The sequence below is a fragment of the Erigeron canadensis genome, chromosome 1, assembly GCF_010389155.1.
Source record: "Erigeron canadensis isolate Cc75 chromosome 1, C_canadensis_v1, whole genome shotgun sequence".
Taxonomy (NCBI): domain Eukaryota; kingdom Viridiplantae; phylum Streptophyta; class Magnoliopsida; order Asterales; family Asteraceae; genus Erigeron; species Erigeron canadensis.
In genome coordinates, this window is record NC_057761.1 from 47,039,674 (window position 1) to 47,056,167 (window position 16,494).

At 34.2% G+C, this 16,494-nt stretch overlaps 2 protein-coding genes across 4 annotated transcripts; both read left to right on the forward strand.

Annotated features, from left to right (window-relative positions):
• Nucleotides 1-784: 784 nt before the first annotated feature.
• On the forward strand, nucleotides 785-9,776 carry LOC122607416 (WAT1-related protein At4g19185-like). Of its 3 annotated transcripts, XM_043780404.1 has the most exons (8): nucleotides 4,480-4,546; nucleotides 4,662-4,752; nucleotides 6,029-6,091; nucleotides 6,207-6,323; nucleotides 6,446-6,731; nucleotides 7,298-7,453; nucleotides 7,827-7,978; nucleotides 9,159-9,776. In XM_043780404.1, exons 3-8 carry the CDS (start codon nucleotides 6,045-6,047, stop codon nucleotides 9,325-9,327), a joined length of 927 nt encoding a protein of 308 aa, XP_043636339.1. In that variant the 5' UTR covers nucleotides 4,480-4,546; nucleotides 4,662-4,752; nucleotides 6,029-6,044; the 3' UTR covers nucleotides 9,328-9,776. The 3 variants fall into 3 exon arrangements, with proteins under 3 accessions (XP_043636325.1, XP_043636331.1, XP_043636339.1); XM_043780390.1 differs by lacking the exons at nucleotides 4,480-4,546; nucleotides 4,662-4,752 and adding an exon at nucleotides 785-1,129; XM_043780396.1 differs by lacking the exon at nucleotides 4,662-4,752 and having other exon boundaries at nucleotides 4,020-4,546.
• Nucleotides 9,777-12,063: 2,287 nt separating this feature from the next.
• Nucleotides 12,064-16,007, forward strand: LOC122582980 (choline-phosphate cytidylyltransferase 2-like). Its single transcript, XM_043755416.1, has 8 exons — nucleotides 12,064-12,365; nucleotides 13,641-13,754; nucleotides 13,916-14,011; nucleotides 14,194-14,236; nucleotides 14,363-14,518; nucleotides 14,629-14,709; nucleotides 15,169-15,279; nucleotides 15,658-16,007. The coding sequence occupies exons 1-8, from the start codon at nucleotides 12,214-12,216 to the stop codon at nucleotides 15,826-15,828; spliced, it is 924 nt and encodes a 307-aa protein (XP_043611351.1). The 5' UTR covers nucleotides 12,064-12,213; the 3' UTR covers nucleotides 15,829-16,007.
• The last annotated feature ends 487 nt before the right edge of the window (nucleotides 16,008-16,494 follow it).

Here is a 16,494-nt window from a genome sequence, read left to right on the forward strand (position 1 = left end):
GCGCATTTGTGGAACAGTTAGTGATAATTACATGTTTGTTGTTGGTTTAGTGAAGTTAGTATATAGTGTAGTGAGACATAATGTACATAGTAAATGTGGTTTTTGACATCATGAAGTGTCATAAAGAAACACTAAAGCATTTTTGGTCAATAAAATTTCAATGTAGTAGCACAAACTGAAGCAGGAAAATGATTGCAACTTTGTCATTCTTTGGATCCCATGAATCTTTTTGAGTCTTCTTGCTGCTTTTGTGAACAGCGAGCCTCTACGGAACCTGACTTGGAAAAATCCTAGTATATAGATTTCCTATTTGCACATTGTTATGACGTCCCATGAAATGTGGCTGTGAATAAGGGGAAAACATTGACACGAAGCGATCTACTTAATCTTACAATTTTGTTTTCAGTGAAATTGCTACTAAATTGTTAACAATCCGACGAATATACACTTACAATCTACTGATCACAAAAAACACCAAATACTGCAGTTATAATCTTGTAATTAGTGGTCTCTTGAGTCCTGGCTACGACGTACGTACCACCTTAATAGTGATTTAAACAGATTAATAGATTTCTTCGGATAAGTCAATGGGCTAAACAATAATCTATAGTTGGGTTAAGAAGTTAATCCAGAAAATAACAAGTGGGTCTAACGTAATGCGTTAACTAGCCCAACAAGGAAAAATGAAAAAGTCAATGTACGTGATAGGATAGGGCTGGGCCATAAGTCATAAAACAATTAAATTGGCAAAACTTCAATCCTAAGATGACTCCCACCACCTAATAATTCAAGTGTCATACTCAAAACAAAATGATATCTCAACCAACCTTTTCATATATACAGCAACAGATCGATTTATAATGTGTTTGTGTGTGTGTGTCAAAGATTGACTCAACGGGCTATCGGGCTAGATGGAGATATCATTAGGTGGTGCTGGTGGTGGTGGTCGAGCGGCAGGAGAAGCATTAAAGGCACACACGGCAATGGCGTCGGTACAATTGTTCAGTGGCGGATACCATGTGATCACTAAAATAGCTCTAAATGGAGGAGTGAATAAGATTGTTTTTTGTATGTATCGTGACGCGATTGCCCTTTCTATCCTTGCTCCCCTTGCCTATTTTCGTGAAAAGTACGTAGTTTCTTAATCCTCTTTATTTCATTAACTACTAAATTTAATAGTGCTTCTGCCATTTAACTACTAAATTTTTAATTGGCATTATGTAAGAAATGTACTAATTAGCTAAAAGCCTAAAAGTATAACATATCAAATTGTTTGAAAATCATTCAATCGTTAATGGTAATTATTGGACATCGTAATTGTTATTGAGATACTGTGACGCTTTTTATGTTTTCTGAATTGACACACTAGTCGCCAATGAATTGACCAAAATTTTTTGGATGTTTTCACTTTTGACTAGTTATCTGATATTGAGTTAAACTATTAATTAAGTTAAACTTTAGGGAAAAAAAATTGTAGGTCGATTAGTTTCATAAGTTGAAGACAAAAAACCTATGACTAGGTCGACTTGTTCAAAAGCTCGTTTGTGGATATGGATTTGAGCGAGCTAGTCGAGCGCTTCAAGTCATATACGTTTATTTAAAATGAGCTTTGTATATTTTTGACCCCTATCTATTTATACTCCTTATTAAAGATTATACACGCCCCTCAAAATAGAAAGTGTTACCAAAATGTCACATGCGAAATTACCAAAATGTCCTTAATAAACACCCCACCATAGAAGGGTTTTTATAAATTACAAAATTTGCCCTTAATGAAATAATTTACATTCTAAACTCTTATCTTGCTAATTTACATACTAAGTCCTTATCTTATAAAATAGTTTTATTATCTTAACATGAACTTACACCACTCGACACCAATTGTCAATGTCATCACCACGCGTCACCAACCCCACATTGCGCCGTTACCGCCGCCACATTGCGAGGGTACCATGCTCGTTATATTGTTAACTATGATCATGCATCATAGTTAGATGTGTATATCAAGCTCGTAAACAAGTGATAGGAGATGGAATTTTAGCTACTTATTATTAAGTATAATAAAAGACACAAACCAGCATCATGTTCAAGTTTGAATAATGATAGAAATATTAGAGTTTCAAATAAACGTTTACTCGACTTATTCACACTTCAAGGAGATAGCCATGGCTACTGAACATGTACATGTCAGATAACTGGGGACAATTTTGAGTCATCCATGTTCAATCTATTTCAGATAAATCGATTTTTAAAAAGTAGGAATAATAAAAATGCCTAAGGATATACTCTACCCATAAAATAAATAAATAAAATTAAAATAAAAACACGGACAAATCAAAATAGTTGTTGACAAGCGATGGATATCATATCACAGAGATCCGTGCGGTCCTCACTATATCATAAACAATAAACAAATAAATTAAATAAATTATTATATCCTCATAATAATAAATAAGTAATCATTAAAAGAAATTAATTTTTCTAATAAATCATAAAAACAAATAAATTATTTTTTTAACAAATATTAAAATCGATTTCTTCTAAATAAGAACAATTGCCTTTTTAGTTTTTTCACTATTTATTTGATCGAGATTTCGTGTAATAGATAGGGAAAAACTAAAAAACACACAAACACACTTCTTCGTCTATTTGATATTCAAAACATAACAATTCATTCGTATAAAACGAGAGAAAAATATCCGCATATTGCGGTGGTGATTGAGGTGATGATGGGGTGATAATGTAATGGCGGTGGCAGCGGTGATGGGTCGATCTACCTGATGGGGTTCGCCCTTAATCGTATGGGCTCCGCCCTCATTAAAAAATCGTCGAAAGTATATCGAATGACCTCTCTAATGAAAGAGCATGAAATTTTAAGAACACCCATATAATTTTATAATTTATCGATGTATTTGAATGAATTAGAAGAATAAAATGAGGGAGAAAAAAAAATGAGTGGTTGAGATTTGAGGAGAAAGAAATGGTATTATAATTATTTTAGGTAAATATGGAATAGATATGAGAACATTTTGGATAAATAATTGTTAAAACTTAAAATGTTAGATATGAGCTATTTGTTTTATATACTACGAGGGAAAGTGTCCGCACATTGTGGCGGTGAGATGGTAGGGGCGATAGGTCATAGGAGGTGATAAGTCATAGAGTGTGATAGCCAAATCTTTTATCTGTACGACATCTCTGATGAAAGAGCATGAAATTTCAAGAACACCCATACAATTTTTATATTTTATCGATATACGGTTTTTGAGATAAAAGATTTTGAATGAATTAAATAAATAAAAAGATTTATGGATGAGAGTATAAAAAATGAGTGATTGAGATTTGAGGAGAAAGAGGAAAATGAGTGGTTGAGATTTTAGGGTATTATAGGTATATTAGCTAAAGATGTTTAAATTAGTGAATAAAGAAGAAGGGTATTTTAGGTACTTCAAATCATGAATTGAGATTTTTAAAAGGGACAAAATGTTTTATAAGATAGTATAGAAGTATAGATAGTATCTATACTATATTATAATAATTATCACTTTCTCTCTCGTAAAAATGTTAGATGTAAAATTACAATTTTACCCTTAATAAATTAATTTATATCATCAATTCATTATCTTATAAAATATCCCCACAACCATTTATATCAATTACATTAAATCAATTACTTACACCCACCACCAACAACAGTTCGTCACCACTACGACCGCCGTCACTACCACCCGTCGTTGTCACCACCAAACCGCCGCCGCATTGTGCGGATACAATGTTAGTATATAGATTTAGATATCGATATAGATAACCATTGGGTAATAGCCCAGTGACTACCGGCCGTCACTTTCCAAGAGTGGCCTTGGGTTTAAGTCTTATCAAAGACAAACTTAAGATAATTTAGAGATTATTAAGTGGTTGAGATTTACCTAAATACTAGCATAGCCGAGGAATTAACTAGTACTAAATGATACATAAAATCTTTTGTCACCGCAGCCAATAATTTATATTTATGCACATTGAAATCCAGAAAGAAGAAACACGCACACTTGTTCATTTTATATTCTATTATACTGTAGCAACACACTTTATCCATTCATTTCATCAATTCAATTATATATTACTCTATTATCCCACGTAATCCTTATTCTAACAATAATCAATGATTCAATATAGATAGATAGATAGATAGATAAATTTGGCCAAATCAATTTCATTTTCTGTTCAGGTCAATTTCAAAAAAATCTCTAACATACTACTACAACAGTGCACTACTACTAACGCATATAAAAAGAACTACGATTGTGTTTGTGTGTGTGTGTGAGAGAGAGAGAGATACTTGGATAGAGTAAGGAAGGATGTGTTGGGGGGGTGGGGGTGCAGCATGGAAGGCACACACAGGGATGGCGTTGGTGCAGCTGTTCAATGGAGGATATCATGTGATAACAAAAGTGGCCCTGAATGGGGGAGTTAATGAGATCGTTTTTTGTTTGTATCGGGATCTTATCGCTCTTGCTATCCTTGCCCCCATTGCCTTTTTTCATGATAGGTCTGTCTCTCCTCTGTCTCCTTTTTTTTTTTTTTCATTTACTTTATTTTATCACTTATCTAAGCTTATATATTTTTAAAGTAACACCTAATTCTGTTTTTGTCGATGTGTGGAGGAGGCGAGATGTCGATATATATAGCACTTTTTGTCTTCAACTTTGAAAAATGAGCACCAAAACTACCAAATTGACCACAATTAATTATATGGTAAGAGTTTATTAATATTCAACAAAATTGTTAACAATATAAAAACAATATTTCCGTTAAGTTTTAAGTTTGAGACCTCTCTTACACCACCACCATTGACCACAATCCAAATCGGCGGTCATCTAAGTCGGACCTTTAGCCGCGTTCCTTTGTTCAAAATGTTGAATTTCTTTAATCTTAAAAGGTTGAGAAAAGATCAACCTCCACGGCTGCACGCTTGTGTGGCTACAATTATAGACTTATAATATGTATATATATGTTTGAGAATCATATTTATATGTATGTTTTTAACACCTATTGCTATTCAAACTAATGTTTTATGTAGAATGGAGAAATATATCAAACTTGTCCCATTTAGCTATCGATACGTGGTGAATAGGTTAACAAGATATAAGGATTTTAGAACAGAGAACAATGGATATGACTTGGATAAAGTTGCCACCACCAAGCCTAACAATCTAATTGAATCTAGGATAAAGTACTTAAACACCACCAAGATCAAATAGATTGGCGAAAGGTGATGTTGATAGTGATAAAGCAGTAGCACCACAGTAAGAACAATCAACAATCGACTCCTTTTTAGAGTAAACACTCAAAAACTTCACAAGCTGTTGTGTAATGTATTCATAAACTGATGAGGAGTTACAACTTGGAAGCCCATATATATAGGCTGGAAATTGGAAGAGTTCCCAAAGCAAACATTTAAAACTTGCTTGGGAAGGTAAAACTTGAAAATTAAAAATAAATATTAATAGATAATTACTACTCATAACTAGGTTCATTGACTATAGACTTTGAGGGGTTGTGGACTGACTTAGAGTCTGTTAGGTTGCCATGTGACCAGAGTCTTTCCCCCAGCAACCTTAAACCCAAATATTGCCTATATCTCAAAATCTGACCTGTTGCAAGTCTGGGTCAGTAAATGGGCCTGTTTTAGACCAACAGAATACTCAGATGCACCCGCATCAGCTATTATATCAACTCTTGATGAATTGAACATTTGGTTTTTGCTATATGACCTTGTATAACATGTTAACTACTGACATGACACCGGTTTTGATGACTTGCCGACTTGGCTACTTATATTAGCTGTCATGTGTGTTATGTGTTGCTTGACAAGACTAGATACATACAAGTTTATATGTACAATAGGCATTTTGCCATTTTGAGAGTTGAATGCATACAGTAGCAACATGAGACACGTTTAATCTTTTTGTCATGTATTATCTGGGAACCATGGTCAAACTAAAGATGATTTGTATTTTGCTGTTTGTAGGAGAACCAGACCAGCCATGACTAGGCACTTTCTTATGACACTCTTCTTTCTTGGGTTGACGGGGTAAGTCTATAATCTTCAAAGTTGTCATTCATATATCTGCCCTATATTTGTTTTTGGTTTCAGCTATGGTTTTTGTATTGCTTAATGCCTTAATATATGTGTTGATCTTGAATAGGATATTTGGAAATCAGCTTTTGTTTCTTGTTGGTCTTGGCTTCACAAATCCGACATATGCTGCAGCCTTTCAACCTGCGATTCCCGTCTTTACATTTATAATTGCTACAATGATCAGGTATGTCTTTTAAGGTTTAACCTATGAATCGTATCTACGTGTACCTAGAATTCTTAAACAGACCATCTGTAGTCCTTGCATGTTTCATACGTGTATTTATATGTGAAGTGATCTACCTGCAGTGTAGAGACGGTGAATGTGCTCAAGACTGAAGGTCAGGCAAAGGTTGGTGGTACTTTTGTTTGCGTTTCTGGTGCCATTCTAATGGTTCTGTTCAAAGGACCAGCTTTACTGGGTTATTCAGACAATGTACCTGGGCAACATCACAAAATAACTGCAGCGGCTCAACCCGAGCTTGATGGATGGATGTTTTCCGGCCTTGCCGCCTTGGGAATGGATAACTGGCATCTTGGTGTCCTATGCTTAATAGGGAACTGCATCTGCATGGCAGCCTTTCTATCTATTCAGGTACTCAAACGTATATTTCGATATATATACAATAGGCACACCAAAATGGGTGGGTAGGGTAGAATGGTTAGGGGTAACAAGGATGATTATTTGATAGGATGGATACACTTCAAACGCTTTTTTCTAAGAATATTAACATGCATACCGGAGCACCAACATAAACTAATTTAAAGGACCTTTGCTCTGAAAAACTAGGTAAATAACCCTTTGTTTAATTAAAAGTTGCGAAACGGGTGGGTTGGGTAACATGTCAAAACATGTTTATGTTTCAAACCCACATAATGTGCCCTCTAAAAAAGTATATTAATGTTAATGGTTAATATGATTACGACAAATATCTATTTTTGTCTAATAAGAATAATCTAGGCTGAGGTTGTGTCCCTTATTTTGGGTGACTATTCACCTATTTGACCAGTTCCTCATTAAGCCACTTTTTTATTTTATTGACCCATTTGAGCCGAAACACAACCCAGGTCCACCCATTTACAAGTAATTGGGTGGGTCAAAATATCCACTTCACTTTTTACGATCATTGAAGTTTGATTTTAGATTTTATATGAATTTAGGCTCCACTGTTGGCCAAGTATCCTGCAAACCTATCCGTTACAGCATATTCGTACTTTTTCGGAACTCTTTTAATGGTAGTGACGGCAGTCTCTATGAGCAATGAGTCAACAAACTGGCATTTGACAAAGTCTGACATTTGGGCAGTACTTTATGCTGTAAGCATCTTCTCCTTTGCCATTGAATTAAATGCAACTAATGAGCTATAACAATGCAACTAAATTTGATAGGGTACTTTGGATCTTTGGAATCTATATGTGCTAATGAAATTCTTGTGAGTACACTTTATAGTATGCTATGCTGTGGTTATGAAAAAAGATATGCCCTATGTTCTGATTTATATATTTCCTTAAATACATGCAAATTTATATATTCTCATAACTTTTATAGTAGAGATATATATAAATTTCTAGCAGACACTGCAAGAGGTACAATAACCAAGCCTCCATGTAACATCTTGTTACTCTTAACACCCCGACTGTGTATGATCAGATTTATTATGATTTACATTGCTTGTTGTATTTCTTTCAGGGAATTGTCACATCTGCATTGAATTATGGACTTATGACATGGTCCAACAAGATCCTGGGACCTGCGTTGGTTGCTCTTTACAATCCACTGCAACCTGCTGCAACTGCATTTTTGTCAAGAATCTTTCTAGGAGATGCAATATATTTGGGAAGGTCTGTTCTTCAGTCTTCACATGACTGCTAGTCTGTCTTGTCAGTATGCAATTATATGAGTTTCAGAATGTATCAAACGTTTAACTTGGCCTTTCGTTACAGAGATACAGAGGGGGGAAATTGGTGCATTGGGCAATCCATCAATATGGTTTGGTTCAAAGTGGGCATTTTTTTTTTTTGCTAAAACCATCCCAACACTCCTTATGCGAGTTCTTTAGATATTTCATGCGTAATTCAAGTTCCCATGTTAACTAAAAGAACCACATAGATAAAAGGATGCACGAGGTTAATAATTACATAGATAAAAGGATTCATGAGGTTTTATGCATTGAAAATACACTTTGGGAGACTTTCGGCGCAGTCTAATAAAGATAAGCTTTTTTTTTGAGACGTTGATATATAGTTATATGCTCAAAAATGCCACCTCCTGGCATAAGAAATCGTTCTTTGATAAATGCTAAATGAACGCTGCACTTTGTAGATGAATGACATTGGATAAATTGTGGAGATGAAATGATATAACCATGTCGCTTTGTCTCCAAAACTGTGTCTTTCTGAGAAGTGGACTGTTCTTTTTATTTGTTGCAAGAATGATGGGGTGTGCTGAAAGAAAAGAAGCTGAATAGGATGGTTTGAAAAGCTATTCACTTCACTTTAGTGGTGACTGGATCTTTTTCCCCCTTTTTTTAAAACTTCATTTCTGCTGATCTGAGTGACAAGAACTTTCAACAAAAACTAGTATATAGAAGAGCATGAACCAATGAACCTGTTAAGATCATTGTGCTTTCAGAAGGCTTGGTTAGGACATCCAAGGACCATTGATCCATCCGAGTAGAAGTGGCAAAATGGTAGGCCGTACAGGTTGCATTGTGGGTCAAAGTGTTTTTTTTTTTTTTGTATAAGTTAGGGAGGGTTTCACTTTCTATCCAAATTTTCCTGGAATTCATCTAATCATCTACTCGTAGATTCGTAGTAGCTTTGTAGGTTTTTATGCATTACTAACACCCTCATCTGTTTCCTTTATTTGCCTGTTAGAAAAAAACATGACCCAAATAGAAAAGAGGCTGAAATAAAGAAATGCCGCCTCTACTTCCATAGCTTTGATAGACCTGGAAGGGAAAAGAATTCTCATTTCTATTCCCATATTTGTATCTGACCTGTAACTTGTATTTGTGAACAGCATTGTAGGAGGACTGTTGATCATAGCGGGATTATATTTGGTGACTTGGGCAAGATATCGAGAAAAACAACAGGCAGCTTCACATTTTAATCATTCTCGGGCATCAGAACCACTAATTGGCCAGGTTTTCTCTGGGCCTTCACCATCAGTAGTCAAGAGCATGGATTAACTAAGGCGCGGACACTTAGTGTTCTTGTTTATCTCCCTGTTTAAAACACTCAAAATAGTGACAAAATAGAAAATTTTACTCCCCCTGGACTTGTTTTGCATGGTTTGGAATTTTCTAATGATTCAATAGAGGTCATTGTGTTCGTCAAGATAAACTTGACCTAACGAAGAACAAGTAATGAAACCAAAAGCCATGCTCATCTATGAACACAATATTTACAATGGAATGTGAATTGAAAGCAAACAATCACATGTTATTGTGAATTGTCAGGTGGTGATATCCAATTTACTGAGATGATAAGCAGCCTATTTTCTTTTCTTTTTTTACTTGTACTTTGTATATTTTTAGTGTTCTATCTTTTTCTAGCTTGTTTAAAATGGCGATTTTGTTTTTAAATACAGTGACACTGTCATTATATATGTTCAAGTTTAGATTTATTATGATATCGAGTTGTAGAGTTTGTTGAAAATATTTCCGTTATATTGATTTATACTTTATTCTTATCATTTTTTTTCTCTTCATTCAATTATTTGTTCACATATTGTATTTTAAGATAGTGATCGATAAGCTTAACAATGATTGGTGTTTGGGGAAAATAGACGAAATTTACATCTTTTATTGGAATTTGGAAACATGTCAATTAACAAGAGAATTTGGTGGTTTTGTCATGACCTGTTGTTTTGTTGACCATTTCCGATAGTTATGGAACCCAAAACTATCATTTTGTGTTTTATGTTTTTCTTATCCTTATTGTTTAGGATTATACTTTCCTTTGAATAATTCATCAAGTACTGTTTATAATCAATATCCCCCCCTATATATTAGACAAAAAGGTTATAGCAAAGAATAGTCTCTTTAATTTTCTATTAATGTATGACTAATCATGGGTTAGTCATACAAGTTAAAAAGAAGGGATTTGTAAAGTTTAGCATTTTCCATAAAAGAAAAATATGAAAAACTTTACTAAAATAAGAAAAACTTTATTAATGTATGACTAATCATGGGTTAGTCAAGTTGGCTAACATTGTAGAAGAAGATTAGAAGCATGAGGATGGAATGAAATAATGAATTGAAGAGGATGAACTTGTGTTGAGATGTGGTAGGATTAGAAGCTTAATGAATAAAAAGTATATATAGAAGGATGGACGTGTAAATAGGTATTCAGTTTTTTTTTAATAAAATCTTGAGGATTGTCCCAAATACAATTGAGCATATATTGTAATGTGGTTTTGAATTAATACACGATGGAGGTGCCGACCTCTTTTAAGAAAAAAAGTAAAGAAAAATCAAAAAAGAAAAAGAATTGTTATGAATAACCCATGATTCTTTCTGTTAAAAGCTGTGACCTACTATTTGGTATGTGTTCCAGTTTGGACCTACGATTTGATATGTGTTCCAATTTGGTTGAAGTGTAACTTACGATCGCCATATGGTATCAAATCGTATGATATGAGTTACGATTTGGTAAACTAAAATCTAAAAAATATAGTTAAATGAGGTACAAAATCATGTTTTTTTTGTCTTATGTATATTTGTTAAAAAAATTTATTTATATAATACATGTTGATCTATATTTTATGTATTGTATCTCTCAAAAGTCACTATTTAATCATTTATGAGTATAAATTTATAACATAAGTTGTAAACAAACATACTGATACAAATAGGACCTTGTTCATGAACTTGACCATCGATGAAGGTTTTTCAATTTTGTAAACAATAAAAAAAGTAAGTAAGTAAGTAACCGTTCAGTGCCGCCTTCTGCGGGTTTTGAGCCCCAATACCTCGACGGTGTATGGGAGAGGTTAAGATGTAGGCAGACCTTACCTCTACCTAAGTAGAGAGGCTGCTTTCAGTTTCCACCTAAATGGTAGAAAAGGCCCTCCAACCTTTGCATGGGATGAGGATCGAACTCATGACCTCTGTCTCCAGAGGCAAGGGTGTTTACCACTGATCCAACCATGTTGCTTTTAAATAACAATTTATTTATTTTTTCTTTTAAACAACACATTAGAGGATAGTAAGTTAACTCAACAATTAAAGGATTAAAACACCCATATTGAGTTAGTCAAAGTCCAAAAACTATTTACTATTGTTTATCATTAAGACTAGTTTTTTCCTTTATAGCTCAATGGTTGAGCATCAGCTTTTCATACTAGAGGTATCGAGTTCAAAACATAAGAAGGACATTTCAAGGTATTTCACTGATAAAGTCTTATAGTGAAATATCATTCCTTCGAACGGTTTAGTCGAGGGTTCTTCCTCCTGCTAGATATTGAGGGTGAGAGGACTCTCTAACACGGACCCGGTTAAAACAACGTAAGTTAGATCTCATGTTCCGAGCAAATGGTCCACACCTTTAAAAAAAATAGTTGTTACAAAAAATAAAATTTATTTTATGTAAAAAGAAAGGTTTAAGCAAAAGGGGTACATGCCTTTGAGCATTAGCTCAATGGTTAAAAGATCATCATCTTACATGAGGTCTTGTGTTCAAGCTTTGGGGGACATAAGGAAGTCCATTTATGAGGGTTTGACTTGGGTTTATCCAGGTTAAAGTCTGAAGGGGCAGAGTTTACTCCTATTAATCATCATGCCTTCGGAAGACAATATATGTTAGACCTCTCGCTGTCAAATCACGACACGAATTTTTCAGCGAAATTCACCTTAAAATAAATAAATAAATAAATAAATAAAAAGCAAAAGGGGTACATAACTTATTTAATCAACTAGTCAGTTTTCACACACTGTCAGTGAGGAATAAACAAATACCGAAACCAAAAATGAAGGAACAAACAGAAACCCAAAAACCCCTCTAACACGATCATTCATTTTTATTTTATTTTTATGATATTTTCATTGAACAAGAATAAAAAAATTTCAAAATAAATGGGAAGCGAAGTAGAAGAAGAACATGAACAAAAACAGAAAAATTGGATGATACCGCCCCCAACTGACCGACCAGTTCGTGTATATGCAGACGGCATTTATGACCTTTTTCACTTTGGTCATGCTCGTTCTCTTGAACAAGCCAAAAAATCGTATGTATCTATATCGATATATTTTTCTCTTGTTATATATAATTTCAGCTCCATGATTTTTTATGACTTTGTAATTGGGGCCGAACAACTAGTCAAAAAGGTTAGCGTTACATAGCTTCTTACCATAACATTATAGGATACGTATGGAATAGAAATTCATAGGATAGGTGAAATATTATCCTAAGCACAACTATTGAATGACGACTTCCGCTAATATTTAGATTTTAAGTTTCAATCGAGGGTAGTCCCTGCCCTGCGCACTTGCAATTTCCAGAATATGCATCTAAGACTAAAAGGCTTCCAAGTTCCAAGTGCTTTCATATGACATTATGATTCTACCTAAACGTTTTACCACATTCAACGAATAAAGCACCAAAATACAAGTAAATGCTATCCGTTTGTTGTTAATATTAGATAGACTTTACCCCTAGATGCACAAATAAGTACATATAAAGCTGTTTAATCTTCTTTTGTGTGTTTAATCTCACCAAGCCTATCTTGCTTGTTTTTTGTCTTTAAGCTCGTTGCAAATTGTTCTTTTACTTGTGTTTATGTAAACAATGACATTTGAAAATTTGGTCAAATGAAGGTACCTAGTAAGTTAGGGGAGTGTAATTACATGGTCCTAAATTCTTTATAATCTAGTATTAAAATATAAGTTAACATTGCCATAATTTCTTCTCTTAAATTAGTAAAATTACTGACAAACGGGAATTGCTTACTGAATAGTTACTTCTGCTAAACTTGTATGATCTTCACTAATTAGGGAAACTTTCATGGTAAGAATCTAATTTCCAACAATAAACTTTAGATCTACTAGAATTAAAAGAAATCCATCGTTTGAATCAGTATGTTAATCTAAGATAATATATACAAGGAAATAAACTTAAATTAAATTTATGGGTAAGTAATAAGGTTGCTATTAGTACTTTCCGCATACAACTTAAATAAATCACTTAAAAAGATCCTCAAGAATAAATACTACTCCTATTCTCCCCACCGAATTAATTACAATTGATGAACTTGTGAGTATTATAAAATCATTTCGGGTCAATATTGCAAGGCAGGATTGGGTCCGCTATCATCTGCTCCTTAATTTTCCTATCATAGGGAAACTTGGTGCTTGAGTTTTATAATGAAGGGAAACAACTCAACAAGAAGCCATTACAAATTATTTTACAATTTTGTTTTATACAGTTCATAAGGTTATGCAATATAAATCATGCTAGCAAAGTTAGGACATCCTTTAACATTGTCGTTTCTTTATATCTATAGGTTTCCAAATACTTATTTGCTTGTTGGATGTTGCAATGATGAAGTCACTCACAGACTGAAGGGTAAAACAGTCATGACTGATAAGGAACGTTATGAATCTCTCCGTCACTGCAAGTAGGTTTTTATTTAGTACCTAATCTGGTGCTTACTTTAGTCCCTGTAATCTAGTACTTAATATAGACTGACAGTAATTTTTGGTTTTGTTTTGTTATTATTGAACGTCCCTCTGAGTTACACTGATATTATAATATGGAAATGTTATTTGTTATATGTAGGTGGGTTGATGAAGTTATCCCAGATGCACCATGGGTACTTACACAAGAATTTATGGATAAACATAAGATTGATTATGTGGCTCACGATTCTCTCCCGTAAGTATATGTATACTTGTGCATATGCATGTTAATCTCCATCCTGCCTTCCTTTAGCCTGCAACAAACTGTGGAAACGGCGTTAATACAATATACCAAATTTATTTTCAGTTGAAATTTTGATACTCATTATTGTTGATCGTGTACACTGTTAACTGTGTGCTGGCTTCTTAAATAATCAGTTATGCCGATGCAAGCGGTGCCGTAAATGATGTCTATGACTTTGTAAGTTGAACTTTGTAAATAGTTAACATAAGCTTCCTCTTCTACAACTCTTACTCTGATTATCAAATGATACACATGTTATTTGGGTCAATTTGTTGACACCTCTTGCATTATTTCCATGTTTAGGTGAAGTCAATTGGAAGATTTAAGGAGACAAAACGGACAGATGGGATCTCAACATCAGATATTATTATGAGAATCATCAAGGACTACAATGAGTATGTGATGCGCAACCTGGATCGAGGGTACTCAAGAAAAGAGCTTGGTGTTAGCTACGTGAAAGTGGGTTTTGTCATTTATCTATCATCGTTTGCAATTGTGGATTATATACCTTAATTGACTGTCATCTATTTTTAGGTCAAAATGTGAATTTGCCTCTTTCGTTGTTTTAGGAAAAGAGGTTGAGAGTGAACATGGGTTTAAAGAAGTTGCGTGAAAAAGTGAAGAAGCATCAAGAAAAGGTGGAGGAAAAGGCAAGTTGTATCTTTAATTATTTATTTTTAGGGTTCGTTCCTACACGCCAAACTGAGGTTTAGGATAAAGTTGCACAGCTTTGTCTGAGCAATTATGCAAGCACTCAATTAGCAGATCTGTCTGGAGGTTATGTCTAAAACGGGTCAAATGGATCAGTAAAAATATCCAGCAGCTAACATTCCAGGAAGTGTATTTTAAAAGTACAATATAGATGGATCAAAGTTAAACTTCAACAGACTAGAACTCAAAAAATATTGCACATGGGACTGAAAACTCCATGCCTATGGCATCAACCTCTGGAAACACCGAAAGCTAGAACTGGGATCATGCATAATTGCAGGACTTGCACTTGTAACATAATATATGACATAAGTGTGTTATCGTCAGAGCGTTAAGTGTGATGGAATTGTTCAGTATTCTAGTTATTGGCTGAGATTTGTATTCTCTATTGTATGCAGATCCAAATAGTGGCGAAAACTGCTGGTATGAATCATAACCTTTGGGTGGAGAATGCTGATCGTTTGGTTGCTGGTTTCCTTGAAATGTTTGAAGAACGTTGCCACAAAATGGTATTGTATTCCCTCTCTCTATCGTTCAGAAAACACAAACACAAGCATGAATGTGTCTTTATGAACCAATCGTTGAGTGGCCAGAATGAAACTTGGAAAGTAAATGTGTCGTTATGGCCTTATGGGTAACCGGATTTTGATCTCTCCTTAATGGGCCCAATGTGTATATAAAAATATATCCATAAAAAACCTCCTACAATCATTCTATTTCAAGAATTTGGATATCATTGTAATAATATTGTTTTGTTATGATATATTAATACGTTACTATCTTATAAATATATTATTAATCGTCAACCTGCTACCAAAACACTCAGACCTGTCGATTTACCTCCTCTAGAAAGAACATATACAAGTAATATCTTGGAAATCTCTCAGGGAACAGCCATTAGAGACAGAATACAAGAACAGTTAAAGGCAAACGCCAATAGGAGGGGTATTGCTTATGACAAAAACGGAAATGTAGAGGAAGATGAAGATGATGAATATTATTACGATTATAGTACTGATGAAGAAGAATACTCGAGTGGATCAGAAGCAGTAGCATGAGCATTATAAAAGTTTGCCAAAACTGTGGGTGAGCAATGTTAGTTGTGATAAAAATCGGTAGTTTTACTGTATGATAAAATTACGATCCGTTTTCGTTTTATCTGATGTATGAAATGGAAGGATCTCAAATTTAAGCAGAATTTGTGTTTCGAAGTAGTATCTTAGACATGTTTCGCACATACTTGATCCTTTTTTGTTTGTTTTGTTACATTCCTTTTTTCCATTTTTCTTGGTACATATTCAATGTTGCGAGGGACATATGAGGACTCAAAATTTGTCGTTTGTACAAACCGAAAAGACAATTGTGACATTCTTCTCTCTGGATACTTCTCGACCACTACTTTCTTCACATTATTATTGACAGCTGACTTCTTCTCCAGTGCATATGTTATGCATGTTAATAATGCATGATTGTCGGTTTAGTTGTAGATATTTTTATATCTTGATAATAGTAACTCTTATCTATACTCTCATTTAGATTATTTATTTCATGTGACTTTGATGATGGTCCTAAAACTACAAGATTAATAAATAAAATATATATAAAATATGTTATCATTTTTTATTTTGTAAGTATATATTAAGCCACACCGGGACTTAGGACACGGCCAAGACTTCTACAAGAGGTAGTGGGTAATTTTCCGCAATGGATGAAAGCTTGCGGAG

Excerpts from the sequence above, each read along its gene's own strand:
- LOC122607416 (XM_043780390.1), top strand. The coding sequence starts at position 912 with ATGGAGATATCATTAGGTGGTGCTGGTGGTGGTGGTCGAGCGGCAGGA. Across the intron at positions 1,130-6,028 it reads CTTGCCTATTTTCGTGAAAA|GAGAACCAGACCAGCCATGA; the intron begins GTACGTAGTTTC and ends TGCTGTTTGTAG. Across the intron at positions 6,092-6,206 it reads TTCTTTCTTGGGTTGACGGG|GATATTTGGAAATCAGCTTT; the intron begins GTAAGTCTATAA and ends GATCTTGAATAG.
- LOC122582980 (XM_043755416.1), top strand. The coding sequence starts at position 12,214 with ATGGGAAGCGAAGTAGAAGAAGAACATGAACAAAAACAGAAAAATTGG. Across the intron at positions 14,237-14,362 it reads TAAATGATGTCTATGACTTT|GTGAAGTCAATTGGAAGATT; the intron begins GTAAGTTGAACT and ends TTCCATGTTTAG. Across the intron at positions 14,710-15,168 it reads AAGAAAAGGTGGAGGAAAAG|ATCCAAATAGTGGCGAAAAC; the intron begins GCAAGTTGTATC and ends TATTGTATGCAG.